Source organism: Panthera leo, chromosome E1, assembly GCF_018350215.1.
Source record: "Panthera leo isolate Ple1 chromosome E1, P.leo_Ple1_pat1.1, whole genome shotgun sequence".
NCBI lineage: Eukaryota > Metazoa > Chordata > Mammalia > Carnivora > Felidae > Panthera > Panthera leo.
Genome location: NC_056692.1, coordinates 43,033,449 through 43,049,648, shown reverse-complemented (window position 1 = coordinate 43,049,648; position 16,200 = coordinate 43,033,449). Strand labels below are relative to the sequence as shown.

The following is a 16,200-nucleotide window of genomic DNA, read 5'->3' as shown; positions in this document are numbered from 1 at the left end:
GATAGAGCACATTCACATGCTGGCTCGTCTGTGGCGCATCAGTATTGTGCCAAGAACATAAGCTCTAAGGGAGAATAAGGAAAATCTAAGCCTTACCCCTTTTGAATTATTGTTGAGAATATCGTTGAGGTAGGTGTGGCCACCCTCTGAAGGCAAAGTCGAGCCGCAGTCACAGAGACGCCCTAACGCTCCCCCAGTCAACCGCCATCTGCTTCCTTTTAGACGGCTGCGTGCCCACACAAGTTGACACACTTCAGGATATTGTCATCGCTTTTTGGTATGTACTGGAAATCCTGACAGCTTCTTCTCAGATTCAGAAAGGCATCAACGTTAAGGATGAAGATGACAACTCAGGGCTGTCCTTTTGGGGTGATTTAGGGTAACTTTTATTATTTTCCGTGTGTGGTAGTTCAGAAGCTTTGCGATAGTCATACCCAACTGTTACTTTTCTTCTCCCAGCTGCATCTGATTCTTCCCACGTATATGCCAAGGCATCTTCTTTCTCTGGGAAGCATGGTAGTTGCTCCTCTGCCCCATATCATTTCTTTAATACCTACCTCTGTTAGGTATTTACTGCGCTCCGGCACTACGCTGAGACCTTTCGCTTGTGCTGCAAGTAAGACAGTGTGTCTTAAACTCTTAGAATAGAGCTTGGCACGTGGGAAATGCTCCGGATGTGGCCCCTCACACGGCACTTCATTTTCGTTTTTCCAGCAACTCTTGTGATACAGGTAGTATCATCCTCATTTCGGGGATGAGGAAGTTGAAACTCAGAGACATCGGGAGACTTGCCTAGGTTCACACTGTCAATAAGTGACAGAACCACTTAAGAAGCTTCGCGAGTAATACAATTCCGCATTCCCTGGCACTAGGTAGGACCTGAATGACAACCGGCCTTTTGGGCGTCGTCCCTTGGAGTCAGCTTCTCACTGGAATAGGACCTTTCGAGCAGGGAGCTCCTTTTCCCTATGCTTCGGGAGCTCCTGGCCATGCCACCTATGGGCATCCCCAGGCTTCCTGCTCACCGCCTGGTGCAAATATCACATCGTCACTGCTAGGCACCCACTCTGTGCCCAGCCTTATGCTAGGTGCTTTGCACATGCTCTTTCCTTTAATCCTCAAATTGCCTTATGAGGTAAATGCTGCTAAAAAGACTCGGAGACGTTCGTTACTTAAGTCCCTTCACCAGGAAGTGACAGCCAGAATTCAGACCTAGGTCTGCCTGATTCCGGGGCCCTTGCTTCTTGGGCTGTTCCTCACTGCCAGAAACTCCTCTTCAAGGCTGTTCTCAGAACTTGAATTAAAACATGGGCTCACCATTTCAGATTCTTTAGGCTTCGCCCCTCCCCCCGCCCAACCCCTGAGAGAGGATCTACGTGATGCCGTTAGATGTCTTGTATTGAGGAGCTTCGCATGGGGAGTCATGTTCTCATGGCTCATGAACCTATGTAGATGAATAAAGGAAAGGGGTTATTCTATCCCCAAGTACTTCAAACATACTGGAATAGGGTCTAGATCACTCTACTTATTTCTTCAACTGCTTTCCTCCAAGGAGCCAGTTTTCCCTCCATGCCTTGGGATTCCAGCATAGAGAGTTTGGAGTCTGTCCTATTTGAAATGTATTTTCACTGCCTGCTTTGGACATTTTTTCAGCTAAAGCTGTTAGGATTTCAGTACATTCAGGACAGTGGTGACAAGCTTCAGTCCTCAAGTCTTCTCTGTCTCCTCAGTTAATAGAAAGGAAACGTAGCCCATCTGTCTGGACCTCTGTAGAAGAATTTGGAGAAAAAAAAAATAACACGTAAGAAATGTTCCCTTATTTTGTGAGCTACCTTTAGTCTGTCCCGTTGCTCTGCAACGGAAAGCTTTTGCAAAAATACTTGAGTTTTCCTCTTCAAATAAGATAGAGTTTTTTAAAAAACAAAAAAATATCTAGAACAGTATTTCTTCAACTTTGATTATGAGACAGTCTTTGAGGATAACTGTTGTTATGTTTTACTCCCATAAAGATAAGCCCACGAATATCCAAAAGCCAATAGACTGAGTCAGCACACGTTTTATCTGTAAAATGAGGGAATTGAACGGAAATGGAGATGATGTCTAGTGCAGCGTCCACCGTTCGTTCGTATCGCAGTCTGTGGAAAGACAATTGCTGTCGGTCCAGCAGATGTAACCTGTCGGGTCAGTTCTCATTCTCCCCTTGGCTCAGGCACAATAGCTCCATGAAGAGAAGGCGGCACTAAAGACAGGAGGAGATAGGATAACTTGGAGTGGCCTGTATTTTGTTTTCACTACAGATAAACACAGGGCATTCATCTCAGCAGGAGGGCTGCCTGGGTAAGAGGAAGCACCGAGCCGATGGGTATAAGGCCATGGGTGAGCTACCAGGAAAGAGGGGGGGACAGTGGGGGTAGAGCACTGAGATAGTTGGGGGAAGGATAACAAACTACTAAATTGTTTTGGCTGCATAATTCTTCATAGTCTTTCTTAATAGGGAGCCAGGGGGGCGGGGCGGGGGGGGGGGGGAGAAGTGGGCAGGGGAAGACACACACGTGGAAGAGGTTACTTGCACAGAGCCCGCCAGTAAGCTTGTAGGTATTAATGCCATTTTTATTTTTTCAAAGCCAAAGGACATTCGGAGCCTCAAGGTTGAGGAACTGTGTTTAACCAGACATGTGACACTCACGTTCTTTCTCTTCATAACATCGTCTGACTGGATATTAACTAGTGTTACACAAACCCGACATGTTAATGGGCCTGAAAAAACGTAGAAGAAGGGGCTGGAATAGGAAGAATAGGGGAGTTTCCAAGGCAAGAACAAAAATGCATGGCTCCCAGCCGCACCGCTAACTCCCTCTGACCTCCGTTGTGGAAGAGTTTGAATCTTCGCTCCCCTTTTCTCCACCTACTAACATGTTTGATCTTCTGGCAACTGGTTCTCTATTTATCACAACATGGTTCTTTTTTTTTTTTCTTCAAATTGAGATATAGTCCGCATAATAGAATATGCAACATTATAAAGTATATAGTCCAATGGTATACTTTGATAGACAATAATCACTGCTAATTCCAGAACATTGTCATTGCCCCCCTCGAAAGAAATACCATACCCATCAGCCTTTACTCCCCATTCCCCCCTCCTCCCAGGCCCCTGGCAACAACTAATTTACCTTCTGCCCCTATGGATTTGCCTATTCTGGACATTTCATAGAAATGTGTGTCTAGTTTCTTTCACATGGCTTGTTGGCTTCAAGATTTATCCGGTTGTAGCATGTTTCAGTACTTCATTCCTTTTTTTAATGTTTATTTATTTTTGAAAGAGAGCGCACACACAAGCGGGGAAGGGGCAGAGAGAGAGGGGGACAGAGGATCCAAAACCACAGAGCCTGATGTAGAGCTCGAACTCATGAACTGTGAGATGACGACCTGAGCCAAAGTCAGATGCTTAACCGACTGAGCCACCCAGGTGCTCCAGTCACATTTTGTTCATCCATTCGTGAGTTATTGGACATTTGGATTATTTTGACTTTTTGGCTATTGTGAATAATGCTGCTATGAGTATTCATGTACAAGTTTTTGTGTGGTCATATGTTTTTAATTCTCTTGGGTACATACCTAAGAGTGGAATTGCTGGGTCATGTAGTAACTCTATATTTAACCCTTTTGAGGAACTGCCGAACTGTTTTCCACAGTGACTACACCATTTTACATTCCCACCAATGTATGAAGATTCTGGTTTCCCCAAATCTTGCTACCACTTATCATTGTCTCTCTGTTCGATCATAGCCATCTTAGTGAGTGTAGAGTACTATCTCATTGTAGCTTTGATTTATATTTCCCTAATGACCTAAGACATTGAGCATCTTTTCATGTGCTTATTGGCCATTCATGTATTTTCTTTGGCGAAATGTCTCTTCAAATCCTTTACCCATTTAAACATTTGATTATTTGTCTTTTCACTGAGTTTTAAGAGTTCTTTATATATTCTGGATGTTCTGGATACTAGACTTGTATCAGACATATGATAGTTTTGGGTTGTTTTTTTATTTTTAAATAAAGTCCAGTTTATCTATTTTTCCTTTGGTTTGTTGTGCTTTTTGTGTCATGTCTAAGAAACCGTCGCCTAAATCCAAGGTCATAAAGATTTCTCTCCTGAGAGTTTTATAGCTTGAGCTCTTCCTTCTAGGTCTTTGACTCATTTTGAGTTAAAATTTATATATGGTGTGAAGTGTAGGAATCCAACTACATTATTTGGTATGGGGATATACGGTTGTCCCAGCATCATTTGAAAAGACTAGTCTTCCCACGTTGAATGGTGTTGGCACCCTTGTTGAAAATCAGTGGGCCATAAATGTGAGGATTTGTTCCTGGACTGTCAGTTCTGTTCCATCAACTTACATGTCTGTTCTTTTGCCAGTACCACACCGTGATTACTGTAGTTTCGAAGTAGGTTTTGAAACCAGGGCGTGTGAGTCTTCCCATTGTGTTGTTCTGTGTCAAAATCGTTTTGGAGCACCCGGGTAGCTCAGTTGGTTAAGTGGCCGGCTCTTGATTTCAGCTCAGGTCATGACCTCATGGTTTGTGAGATGGAACCCCGTGTTGCAATCTGCACTGACAGCATGGAGCCTGCTTGGGATGCTCCCTCTCCTTCTCCCTCTGCCCCTCCCCTGCTCACACTTGGGAATTCCCCACTCACACTCGCTCATGTTTGCTCTTCTGCACGGGTGTGTATGCTCGCTGTCTCTCAAAATGAATAGATAAACTTTTTTTTTTTTTTTAAAAAGATCATTTTGGCTATTCTCGGTCCCTTGAATTGACATACAGATTTTAGAATTAGCTTGCCAATTTTTGGAAAGAAGTCAGTTGGGGTTTGGATAGGGATTATACTGAAACCACAGTTCAATTTGGGGTATAGTGCCATTTTACCAATATTTTCTTCTGGTCCGTGAACATGGCATATCTTTACACTTATTTCAATCTTCTTTAATTTCTTTCAACAACGTTTTGTGGTTTTTAGTGTGATTCTTGCACTTCTTTGGTTAAATGTTTTCCTAAGTATTTTGTTCTTTTGAGTACTGTTATACATGGAATTGTTTTTCTAATTTTATTTTTGGAATAGTCATTGCTGATGTATAGAAATAAAGCTAATTTTTACATATTGATCTTGTGTCCTGTAACCTTGCTGAACTCATTTATTAGTGCTAAGGTTTTTTTTCTACATTCCCAGGAATATGTCTTGTGGTCTTCTAGTTACCCAGGAAGATGTTGGAGCATTTCAAAGTCCCTATGGACATCTCATTTCTCAGCTTTTTCCTTTTAGGCTTTTTGTTTAGGCTATTTTTTGTCTTGTTATCAATTGCCTCACATAGCTGCCAGATTAAAACATTTATCTATAATTGTTTTCAAAAAATGCCCCTTGGGAAGAGGCTATTTTAGCACTGTGCAGTTCTCAGTGAGGTCAAGGGCAAGGCTTTCAAGTGAAGTTTTTTAGGGACCCCACTAGACAGGTAAAACAATGACAGTTTGTTCCTTGGGAATGAGGCTTTAAGGAACTTGAGCTCCATTCTGTTCCCCTGGGATGTGGGCAATTTTTAAGGCTACCATCACGATGGAGAGCAGAGGTTGAGGACAAGTTAAAACAACAGAGCTCACTGTTCTCATAGAAATTAGTAATTTTTTCTTTAATAAATGCTCTCCGGGTTGCTGCAAGCCCATTGGTTAAAATTTCCAAAGTTCTGAGAAAGTTGATTTTGACCATTTTTGCTAGTTTTTTGTTGTTGTTGTTGCTTTTACGGAAGGATGAATTTTCAGACGTCCTTCCTTTCTCATTTTCACTGATTCACCTGTAACAGGGCTTTAAAATGTCTAAAGTCTCAGGGCACCTGGGTGGCTCAGTTAACTGCCTGACTCTTGATTTCGGCTCAGGTCATGATCTTGCGGTCATGGGATCAAGCCCCATGTCAGGCTCTGCACTGGGCATGGAGCCTGCTTGGGATTCTCTCTCTCTCTCTTCCTCTGCCTCTCCTTCACTCATACTCTTGTACTCTCTCTCTCAAAAAATAGAATACAAAAATAAAAAATGAAATCTCTAAAGTCTCAATGATCACAGGCTAATTAAATACTTAATCATGGGAGATGATTAGAGGAAAGGAATAAAAATAGAAAATGTAATTCTTAGAGAAGCTCTCCCAGATGGAGAGATGAAGTTCAGCAAAGTGTTTCTATATTTAATGCTCTCAAAGTTAAGTTTAAGGTAACGGCTATTTTAAACCCCCTTTTTTTTTCATACAAGTTAAATACAGGCTTTGGAGTCAGAACTGAGTTCAGATTCCAGCTCTGCTTCTTGACTGGCTTGACAAACTGGGACAAATTATACAACCTCTCTGTACTTCAGTTTCCTCACTTGTAAAATGGGGTAATGATGTATCTATCACATAAGGTTATTGTGAGGTTTAAATGTGAAATGCTGATCACAGATGCCCTATGGCTCAATAGTATTGGTTGTGATGATTATCCTTATAATTTTGCAAAAGTACAGTGATGATTCTTGAGCAGAGTCAACCTAAAGGCAGATTTTCTTTTCTTTCTTCCTGTTTCCTTCACTTTATTTTTGCTGTAAAGAACTGAGAAGAAAATCTACTCGGCATTTTGGAATAAAAACTTGTGTCAAGCAGTGACAAAAAGTTATTTATTCAACAAGCCTTCACTAAGTAACTAGTAAATAACAAGCACTCTGTCAGGCACAGGGACAAAAATGACAATAGAGTATGGTCCCTGCCCTCAAGGAGCTGGCAGTCCAGGAGATGGATAAGGAAACGGGATCATATGCCACCTAACAAAGGCTGTCATAGGAGAATACACATGGTGGGGGTATAGCTTTCACCATTTCCTCTTAGATTAATCCCTTTGTCTTTGGCCCCCAAACTGAGGAATTGGTCCTATTTTTGTCTTTAACCGGGTGTTTTAAACTGTGGAATTTTTTACATTTCTAGAGATAAAGGAAAAGCACCTAGAATTACAGAGGACACTAGAAACAGTATTTCCTACAGAGCCTGGGCTTCCTACCAGCATAGTCACTTCTAGGATTTTCAGCCCAAAAAGTTCTTTGGCATATCTTTGCTTTGCTGTCCACGTAAAAAAAAAAAATTTTTTTTTTCCTCTTTCTGTTCTCCACTTTATCGTCCAGAGAGCTGGGTAGTTCCCAAAGGAAGAGTGCTTTACAGAATCTAAGGGTGATTTATAGGCAAAGGCAGAAAATGATTAGTTTTCACCTTCCAGTTCCATACCCCCAAAATGAACATAAACTTTCATGGTAGTCATTACTGGAAATGCAGATAATTTTAATTCCATTGCATTTTTCAGAATTATCAGTCGTAACCCTCTGTCAACTGTTGAAGATTCCTATCTTTTTAAGTTGCCAGCATTAAAATATTTGTAAGTATTGCAACAATCTCATGGCTCATGAGATGATTTCTGATCTTTTTTGTTGTCATCAAAAGATTAAGTATTTTGCGTTTCGGTTAAAAAGTCGTAATTTAAATTTTAACTGGGTTATTGAAATAAGCATTATTAGCAAAGAAAAAACGTATGTGGGCAAGATAGCCTGCAGAGGAAGGAGTAGTATTGAAGAACACATAACAGACATGGGACTTGTAGATGTAGGTAGAAATACCATTTATCTCAAAGTGGAAAGTGGAGTAAGGTGTATATTAAAAGAAAAAAAGACTAATCAAGAGAGGTGGATGCAATTGAGAATGAAAATGAGGATAAGAGTAAAAAGGATTGTACTGTTGAGCACCAAGGTGATTAATTTGATGATGCACATAAAATGTCTTCATTGGGAGCTTTCTGAAATTATTGTCCATAGCAAGAAAACTCTTGAGCTGACTTGACAAAGAAGCCAGAATTGAAGTAATCACATGTTGCTAAGTATCTTTTTAGGTACAGAATTTTTATCCTTGGGTTCAAATCACGCATGTTTGGGCTTTCTCCTTCAGAGACATGGGATCAACACAGGTGTCACTTACAACAGTTGAGAGCATCCTCATGATGACCGTTGAATTGGAAACACTGTAAGTTGATTTTTCTTATGTGTATTTTCACTTAGTTGTTTACTTAGATTTGTTTTATTGTTTTCTTAAGTCAGATTTATTGAGGTATAAAATTTACTCTTTTTAAGCATACAGTTTGATGAGTTTTGACAAACGTGTAGTTATGTAACCACCACCACATTTGAGACGTAGAACGTTTCTGTCACCCCAAAAGGCCCCTATGTGCCTTTGCAGCCAATCCCCTTTTCTCACCACCAGCCCTGGCAACCACCAACCTAATTTTTGTCCCTATAGTTTTGCCTTTTCTACAGTGTCTTATAAATGAAATCATACAAGGGGCACCTGGGTGGCTCAGGCAGTTAAGCGTCCGACTTCAGCTCAGGTCATGATCTCGCGGTCTGTGAGTTCAAGCCCTGCATCGGACTCTGTCCTGACAGCTCAGAGCCTGGAGCCTGCTTCGGATTCTGTGTCTCCCTGTCTCTCTACCCCTTCCCCATTTGCACTCCATCTCTCTCTCTCTCTCTCAAAAATAAATGAACATTAAAAAAAATAAATAAATGAAATCATACAGTATGCAGTCTTCTGTGATTGGTTCCTTTCAGCATAATCCTTTTGAGATTCATCCATGTTTGTTTTTTTTTTAACTTTTTTAACGTTTATTTATTTTTGAGAAACAGAGAGCATAAGCAGGAGAGGGGCAGAGAGAGAGAGAGAGAGACACAGAACCCGAAGCAGGCTCCAGGCTCTGTCAGCACAGAGCCCAATACAGGGCATGAACCTGCGGAACATGAGATCATGGCCTGAGCCAAAGTCGGTCACTTATCTGACTGAGCCACCCAGGCACCCCAGAGACTCATCCATGTTTTTGCACATGTCAGTAGTTCATTTCCTTTTTATTGCCGAGTCGTATTGCAGTTGTGAGGATATACCAGTTTGTTTATGCATTCATCAGTTAATGGGCATTTGAGTTGTTTCTAGCTTTTTGGCCTTTATGAATAAAGTTGCTTAAAACACTTACATGCAGGTCTTCGTGTGAGCATATGTTTTCATTGGGGGAGGGGGGCAGGTGGTAAAATACCTAATGGCAGGATTGCTACATCATATGCTGAGTGTATATTTAACTTTTTAAGAAACTGCTTACCTGTTTTCTAAAGTGGATGTACCATTTTGCATTGCAGCCAGCAGTATATGAGATCTTCTATCTATCCTTTCTTCTAATGTCTTTATCTATTTTTCATAAGGTGAATGTTGGCCTTAAAATTGAGTTGGGAAGTATTCCCCTCTCTTCAATTCTCTAGTACAGTTTGTGCAGAATTGGCATTATTTTTTCCTTAAATGTTTGCTAGAATTCACCAGTGAAGCCATGTGGGCTTGAAGCTTTCTTTGTGAGAAAGTGTTAAACTACAGATTTTATTTTTGTAATAGTGCTACTTAAATTACATACTTTATTTTTTTGAGTAGTTCATGTCTTTCAGGGAATCTATTTCATCTTGAAGTTATTGACATAAAGTATTTTATAATAATCCCTTATTATCCTTTTAGTATCTGTAGAATTGTAGTGATGTCATTCCTCTCATTTTTGATATTGATAATTTGTGTCTTCTCTTGTCTTTTCTTGATAAATCTGGCCAGAAGTTTATCAGTTTTACTTATCTTCTCTAAAAAGTGCCTTTTCATTACAGTGACTTCTCTATTTTTGTTTTCCTTTTCAGAAATTTCTGCTTTGATCTTTATCATTCCATTTTCTCTCCTTACTCAGTGATGAATTTCCTTTTCTTTTTCTAGTTTCTTAAAAGTGGACACTGGGGAAGATGAATACTATATGAGCAACATCCCACATGTTGACATGTTGTGTTTTCAGTTTCAGTTGGTACAAAATAGTTTCTAATATCCATTTTGACTTATTTGACCAATAGGGTTACTTAGGAGTGTGTTGGTTAGTTTCTAAATATTTGGAGATTTTACAGATCTGTTAATTTGTTATTTAATTCCATTGTGGTCACAGAACAATATGTTGGATGACTGAAATCCTTTTAAATTTATTGAGGCTTGTTTTATAGCCAATGAATTCTGGTGATAGATGAGAATATGGCCTATTTTGATAAATATTATGTGTCCACTTGAAAGAAAATATGTAGTCTGCTGATTTGGTGTGGAGTATTCTATAAATGTCAACTAGGTCAAGTAGGTTGGTAGTATTTTTCAAGTCTGATGTATCATTACTCATTTTCTATATATTTTTTCTGTCAATTATTGAGAGAGGGATATTGAAATCTCCAACTATAATTGAGTGCTTATGTGTCTCTCTTTCCTATTCTCCTTAATATATTTGGAAGTTCTATTATCAGATACATAAATTTTTAAGTTATGTCTTTTCTAATAGTTGACATTTCTATCACAATGGAATAACCTCATTTATCCCTGGTAATATCTTTGCTTTGAAATTGACTTTGTCCTATAGTAAATATAGCCACTCAAGGTTTCGTTTGATTAGTGTTAGCAAAGCATAATTTCTTCCATATTTTTAACCTACTTATATCTTTGTATTGAAGATGAATCTTATAGACAGCATATAGTTGGCTTTTGCTTTTTTATCCAGTATGACAACTCTATCTTTTAATTAGGTGATTATACCATTTATATTTAATGTAATTATTTATATGCTTACATTTAAAGCTACTGTCTACTCTTTTCTATGTATCCCATCTGTTCTTTGTTTCTTTTCTTTTTCTTTTTCTTCTTCTTCCTGCTCTTGGGTTGATTTAGTACGTTTTATTATTTTTTGGTGGGGGGATAAATAGTTACAACTCAGGTTTTGTTATTTTAGTAGCTGTTTAATGGTTTGTAGTGTTCATGTTTAACTTATCACAGTCTATCTTCAAATGATATTATATGATTTCATGAATAGTATAAGAACCTTACAATAAATAGTGTACTTCCATTGTTCCCCTCCTGACCTTTGTGCTATTGTTTTCATACATTTTACTTTTAGCACACCATATTATTTTTTTTGTTTAAATAGTCAGTTATCTTTTTTTATTTTTGTATTTTTGAGAGAGACAGAGTGCAAGTGGGGGAGGGGCAGAGAGAGAGGGAGACACAGAATCTGAAGCAGGCTCCAGGCTCTGAGCTGTAGACACAGAGCCTGATGTGGGGCCTGAAATCACAGACTATGAGATCATGACCTGAGCTGAAGTCAGATGCTTAACTGACTGAGCCACCTGGGTGCCCCTCAATTATCTCTTTTATTGAAGTATATATAGATCATGTAATATTAAATTAGTTTCAGGTGTACAACACAGTGATCTTTTATATACATTATGAAATGCTCACAACACAGTGATCAATTATATACATTATGAAATGCTCACCACAATAAGTATATTACAGTATTATTGACTATATTCCCTATGCTGTACTTTTCATCTGGTGACTTATTTATTTTATAACTGCAAGTTGGTACCTCTTAACCCTTTTCACTCATTTTGTCCATATCCCCAGTTTGTTCTCCATATTTACAAGTGTTTTCTCTTTTTTGTTGTTGTTTATTCATTCATTTGGTTTTTTGTTTATTTTTTGTTTATTTTTTACCTTGTTTTATTTTTTATTTTTTAAAATTTGCATCCAAATTAGTTAGCATATAGTGCAACAATGATTTCAGGAGTAGAGTCCTTAGTGCCCCTTACCCATTTAGCCCATCCCCCCTCCCACAACCCCTCCAGTAACCCTCAGTTTGTTTTCCATATTTATGAGTCTCTTCTGTTTTGTCCCCCTCCCTGTTCTTATATTATTTTTGTTTCCCTTCCCTATGTTCATCTGTTTTGTCTCTTAAAGTCCTCATATGAGTGAAGTGATAGGATTTTTGTCTTTCACTGACTAATTTCACTTAGCGTAATACCCTCCAGTTCCATCCATGTAGTTGCAAACGGCAAGATTTCATTCTTTTTGATTGCCAAGTAATACTCCATTGTATATATATACCGCATCTTTCATCCATTCATCCATCAATGGACATTTGGGCTCTTTCCATACTTTGGCTATTGTTGATAGTGCTGCTATAAACATTGGGTGCACATGCCCCTTCAAATCAGCATTTTTGTACCCTTTGGTTAAATGCCTAGTAGTACAATTGCTGGGTTGTAGGGTAGTTCTATTCTTAACTTTTTAAAAACCTCCATACTGTTTTCCAGAGTGGCTACAGCAGTTTGCATTCCCACCAGCAGTGCAGAAGGGTTCCCCTTTCTCCACATCTGTTGTTTCCTGAGTTATTAATTTTAGCCATTCTGACACATGTGAGGTGGTATCTCATTGTGATTTTGATTTGTATTTCCTTGATGATGAGTGATATTGAGCATCTTTTCATGTGTCTGTTAGCCTTCCGGATGTCTTCTTTGAAAAACTGTCTATTCATGTCTTCTGCCCTTTTCTTAACTGGATTATGTATTTGATTTTTTGGGTGTTGAGTCCTTTATATATTTTGGATACTAGCCCTTTATCAGATTATGTCATTTGCAAATATGTTCTCCCATTTCATCAGTTGCCTTTTAATTTTGTTGATTGTTTCCTTTGCTGTACAGCTTTTTATCTTTTTTTAATGGATGTTTGTTTTTGAGAGAGAGAGCACAAGAGTGGGGTAGGGGCAGAGAGTGAGGGAGACAGAGGATCTGAGCAGGCTCCGCACTGTCAACAGAGAGTCGATGCGGAACTCGAACTCACAAACCGTGAGATTATGACCTGAGCTGAAGTCAGAAGCTTAACCGACTGAGACACCCAGGTGCCCCAGAAGGTTTTTATCTTGATGAGGTCCCAATAATTCATTTAAAAAAATGTTTGTTTGTTTGTTTGTTTACGTTTATTTTTGAGAGAGAGAGACAGAGTGCAAGCAGGGGAGGGGCAGAGAGAGAGAGGGAGACACAGCATCTGAAACAGGCTCCAGGCTCCAAGCTGTCAGCACAGAGCCTGACACGGGGCTCAGACTCACGAACTGTAAGATCATGATCTGAGCCAAGTCAGATACTTAACCAACTGAGCCACCCAGGTGCCCCTATTAATTAATTAATTAATTAATTAAGAACATGGACACACACATACATGTATACATGGGGGGGAGCAGAGAGAGAGGGAGAGAGAGAATCTCAAGTGGAGAGAGAATCCTGATGCGGGGTTCAATCCACGACCCTGAGATCACGACCTGAGCCAACACCAAGAGTCAGGCATTCAACCCGCTAAGCCACCCAGGCACTCCTCAGTAGTTCATTTGTACTTTTGTTTCCCTTGCCTCTGGAGACGTGTCTCTAGTAAGAAGTTGCTTTAGCTGAGATCAAAGAGGTTTCTGCCTGTGTTCTCCTCTAGGATTTTGATGGTTTCCCGTCTCACATTTAGGTCTTTCATCCATTTTGAATTTATTTTTGTGTATGGTGTAAAAAAGTGGTTTAGTTTCATTCTTCTGCACGTTACGGTCCAGTTTTCCCAACACCATTTATTGCGAAGACTATCTTTTTTCCATTGGATATTCTGCTTTATCGAAGATTAGTTGACCATATATTTGTGGCTCCATTTCTCGGTTCTCTATTCTATTCTATTGATCTATGTGTCTGTTTTTGTGCAGTACCACACTGTCTTGATGATTCCAGCTTTGTAATACAGTTTGAAGTCCAGAATCATGATGCCTCCAGCTTTGTTTGTTTGTTTTTTCCCAACATTATAATTCGGGGTCTTTTCTTGTTCCATACAACTTTTAGAATTGTTTGTTCTCGCTCTGTGAAAAATACTGGTGTTTGATAGGGATTGAATTGAATGTGTAGTTTGCTTTGAGTAGTATAGACATTTTAACAATATTTGTTCTTCCAATCCTTGAGCATGGGATGTTTTTCCATTTCTTTCTGTCTTCTTCAATTTATTTTCATAAGCGTTCTATTGTTTTCAGCATACAGATCTTTTACCTCTTTGATTAGGTTTATTCCTAGGTATCTTATGGTTTTTGGTGTTTGTTTTTTTTTTTAATTTTAGAGACAGAGTGTACAAGTTGGGGAGAGGGGCAGAGGAGAGAGAGAGAGAGAGAGAGAGAGAGAGAGAGAATATCTTAAGAGAATCTTAATCTAATCCATGCTGAGCGTGGAGCCTGACACAGGGCTCGATCTCACGACCCTGAGATCCTGAGCCGAAATCAAGAGTAGGATGCTTCATTGACTTAGCCCATCCAGGCACCCCTTGTTTGTTTGCTTTTTTCTGAGATTCTACATATAAGTGAAATCATATAGTGAAATGATATACATACATATAGTGAAGTGAAATCATAACCTATATAGTTACCAGTTCTAATGTTCTTCATTCCTTTGTGTGGATCCACATTTCCGTCTGCTATCCTTTTCCTTCTGCTTAAAAATACTTTCTTTAGGGGCACCTGGGTGGCTCAGTCAGTTAAGCATCCAACTCTTGATTTTGGCTCAGGTCATAATCTCACAGTTTGTGAGCTCAAGTCCCGCGTTGGGCTTTGCTTGGGATTCTCTGTCTCCTCAGTGCTCTTTCCCCCTTGCACACGCATACTGCACGTGCCCTCTCTCTCTGTCTCTCAAATAAACATTTAAAAAAATACTTCCTTTGGCATTTCTACAGTGTAAGCCTGCTAATGATGAATTCTTCCAGCTCTTGTATGTCTCAGATAGTCTATCTTGCTTTTATTTTTGAAAGATTTGGGTATAGAATTCTAGCTTGATGGCTATTTGGTCCCCCTCTCCTTTTCACTGCCTGAAAGATGTTGCCCCACCGAGTTCTGGCTTACATTATTTCCAACAAGAAATATGTTGTCATTGTTATATCTTTGTTGCTCTGTGTGTCATGTGTGGTTTTGTTCCTTTGGCTGCTTTTAAGATTTGCTCTTTATCACTGGCTTTGACCAGTTTGATTATCATGTGCCGTGGTGTAGTTTTATCCGTGTTTAATGGATTAAACTAAACATGTAGTTTAATCCATGTTGTGCTCAGATTTCATTGACCTTGCTGGATTTGTGAGTTTATAGGGTTTACTTATTTGGAAATGTGGGGGCTATTAGTTTTTCAAATTTTTTTTATATCTCCTCTCCTTCGTGGACTCTAAGTATACATATATTAGGCCACTTGAAGTTGTTGCACAATTCATTGAGTTAAGGAGAGGCATGGGGTTTTTTCCATATATGAAATACTGTTATAATAACTTTTTTAAATGTCCTTGTCTGCTAATTGTAGCATTTGTGTAGATTATGGATTAGTTTTTGATTGATTGCTTTTTAAAAAAAAAAATTAACATTTATTTATTTTTAAGACACAGAGAGTGATCAGGGAAGGGGTAGAGAGAGAGGAAGTTAAATCTGAAGCAGGTTCCAGGCTCCGAGCTCTCAGCACAGAGCCTGATGTGGGGCTCAAACCCATGAACCACGAGATTATGACCTGAGCCAAAGTTGATTGCTTTTTATCCTCAGTATGGGCCATATTTCAGATTTATTCAAACTCTTAGAAGTCTACCCTCTTTCTGTGTGCTCTCAACCCGAAGTGAGACTTTTGGCTTGGAAGGAGTTACCTGTGTATTAAACTACTGATCAGTGTCACCCAGTTCTAATCTCTATCTCATTCTAAGGGTACCATACCCCATGTCATCCTTACCTTTCCGTTGGGCACCTCTGTCCTTCTATCTGTGTATTTATAATATTCAAGAGCAGCAGTTGGCCAACTGGTCCCTACCCAACCATCCAGGCCATGTGCCTCAAGAATTCCTTTTTGCAAAGCCCTGTGATGACTTTGGCCCGCCTCTTCTACCTACTCGAGTAACTCCTTTGCCACTAATTTAATTGTCTGTGTTTCCATTTATAGGATTTTACCTAGCCGTATGGCCTGCTGTCTCTGCCAATTTAAAAATACTATTGAGGTTGTCTGTAAGACCGTCAAGCTACATTGTGACAGTGCATGTCTGACAAATGGCACACGTTGTGGTAAGTCCTAATTGCCTGATGATAAATTTGTAAATTTTTATTTTATTTGTGGTTTAACTTTTATTTTTAATCAACAATGATAATTTTTTTTAATGTTTATTCATTTTTGAGAGAGAGAGCATTCACGTGCGTGAGCTGGGAGGGGGCAGAGAGTGAGTGAGGGGGACAGAGAATCCGAAGCAAGCT

At 39.4% G+C, this 16,200-nt stretch overlaps 2 protein-coding genes and 1 long non-coding RNA gene across 6 annotated transcripts in view; 2 read left to right on the top strand and 1 right to left on the bottom strand.

The window, feature by feature from the left end:
* The window catches only part of PLEKHM1 (pleckstrin homology and RUN domain containing M1), a 172,605-nt gene that overhangs the window by 84,837 nt on the left and 71,568 nt on the right, over positions 1-16,200 (top strand). The window lies entirely within an intron of this gene.
* The window catches only part of LOC122207335 (leucine-rich repeat-containing protein 37A2-like), a 44,050-nt gene that overhangs the window by 16,286 nt on the left and 11,564 nt on the right, over positions 1-16,200 (top strand). The window contains exons 4-6 of the mRNA XM_042917437.1: positions 7,363-7,434; positions 7,998-8,072; positions 15,896-16,014. Coding sequence (XP_042773371.1) covers positions 7,363-7,434; positions 7,998-8,072; positions 15,896-16,014 — 266 coding nt within the window. The remainder of the gene's footprint in view (positions 1-7,362; positions 7,435-7,997; positions 8,073-15,895; positions 16,015-16,200) is intronic.
* Positions 2,039-14,491, bottom strand: LOC122207346. Its single transcript, XR_006196786.1, has 2 exons — positions 14,364-14,491; positions 2,039-2,239 (listed from the first exon to the last, which is right to left on the bottom strand). It is a non-coding gene; the product is annotated as an uncharacterized LOC122207346 (long non-coding RNA).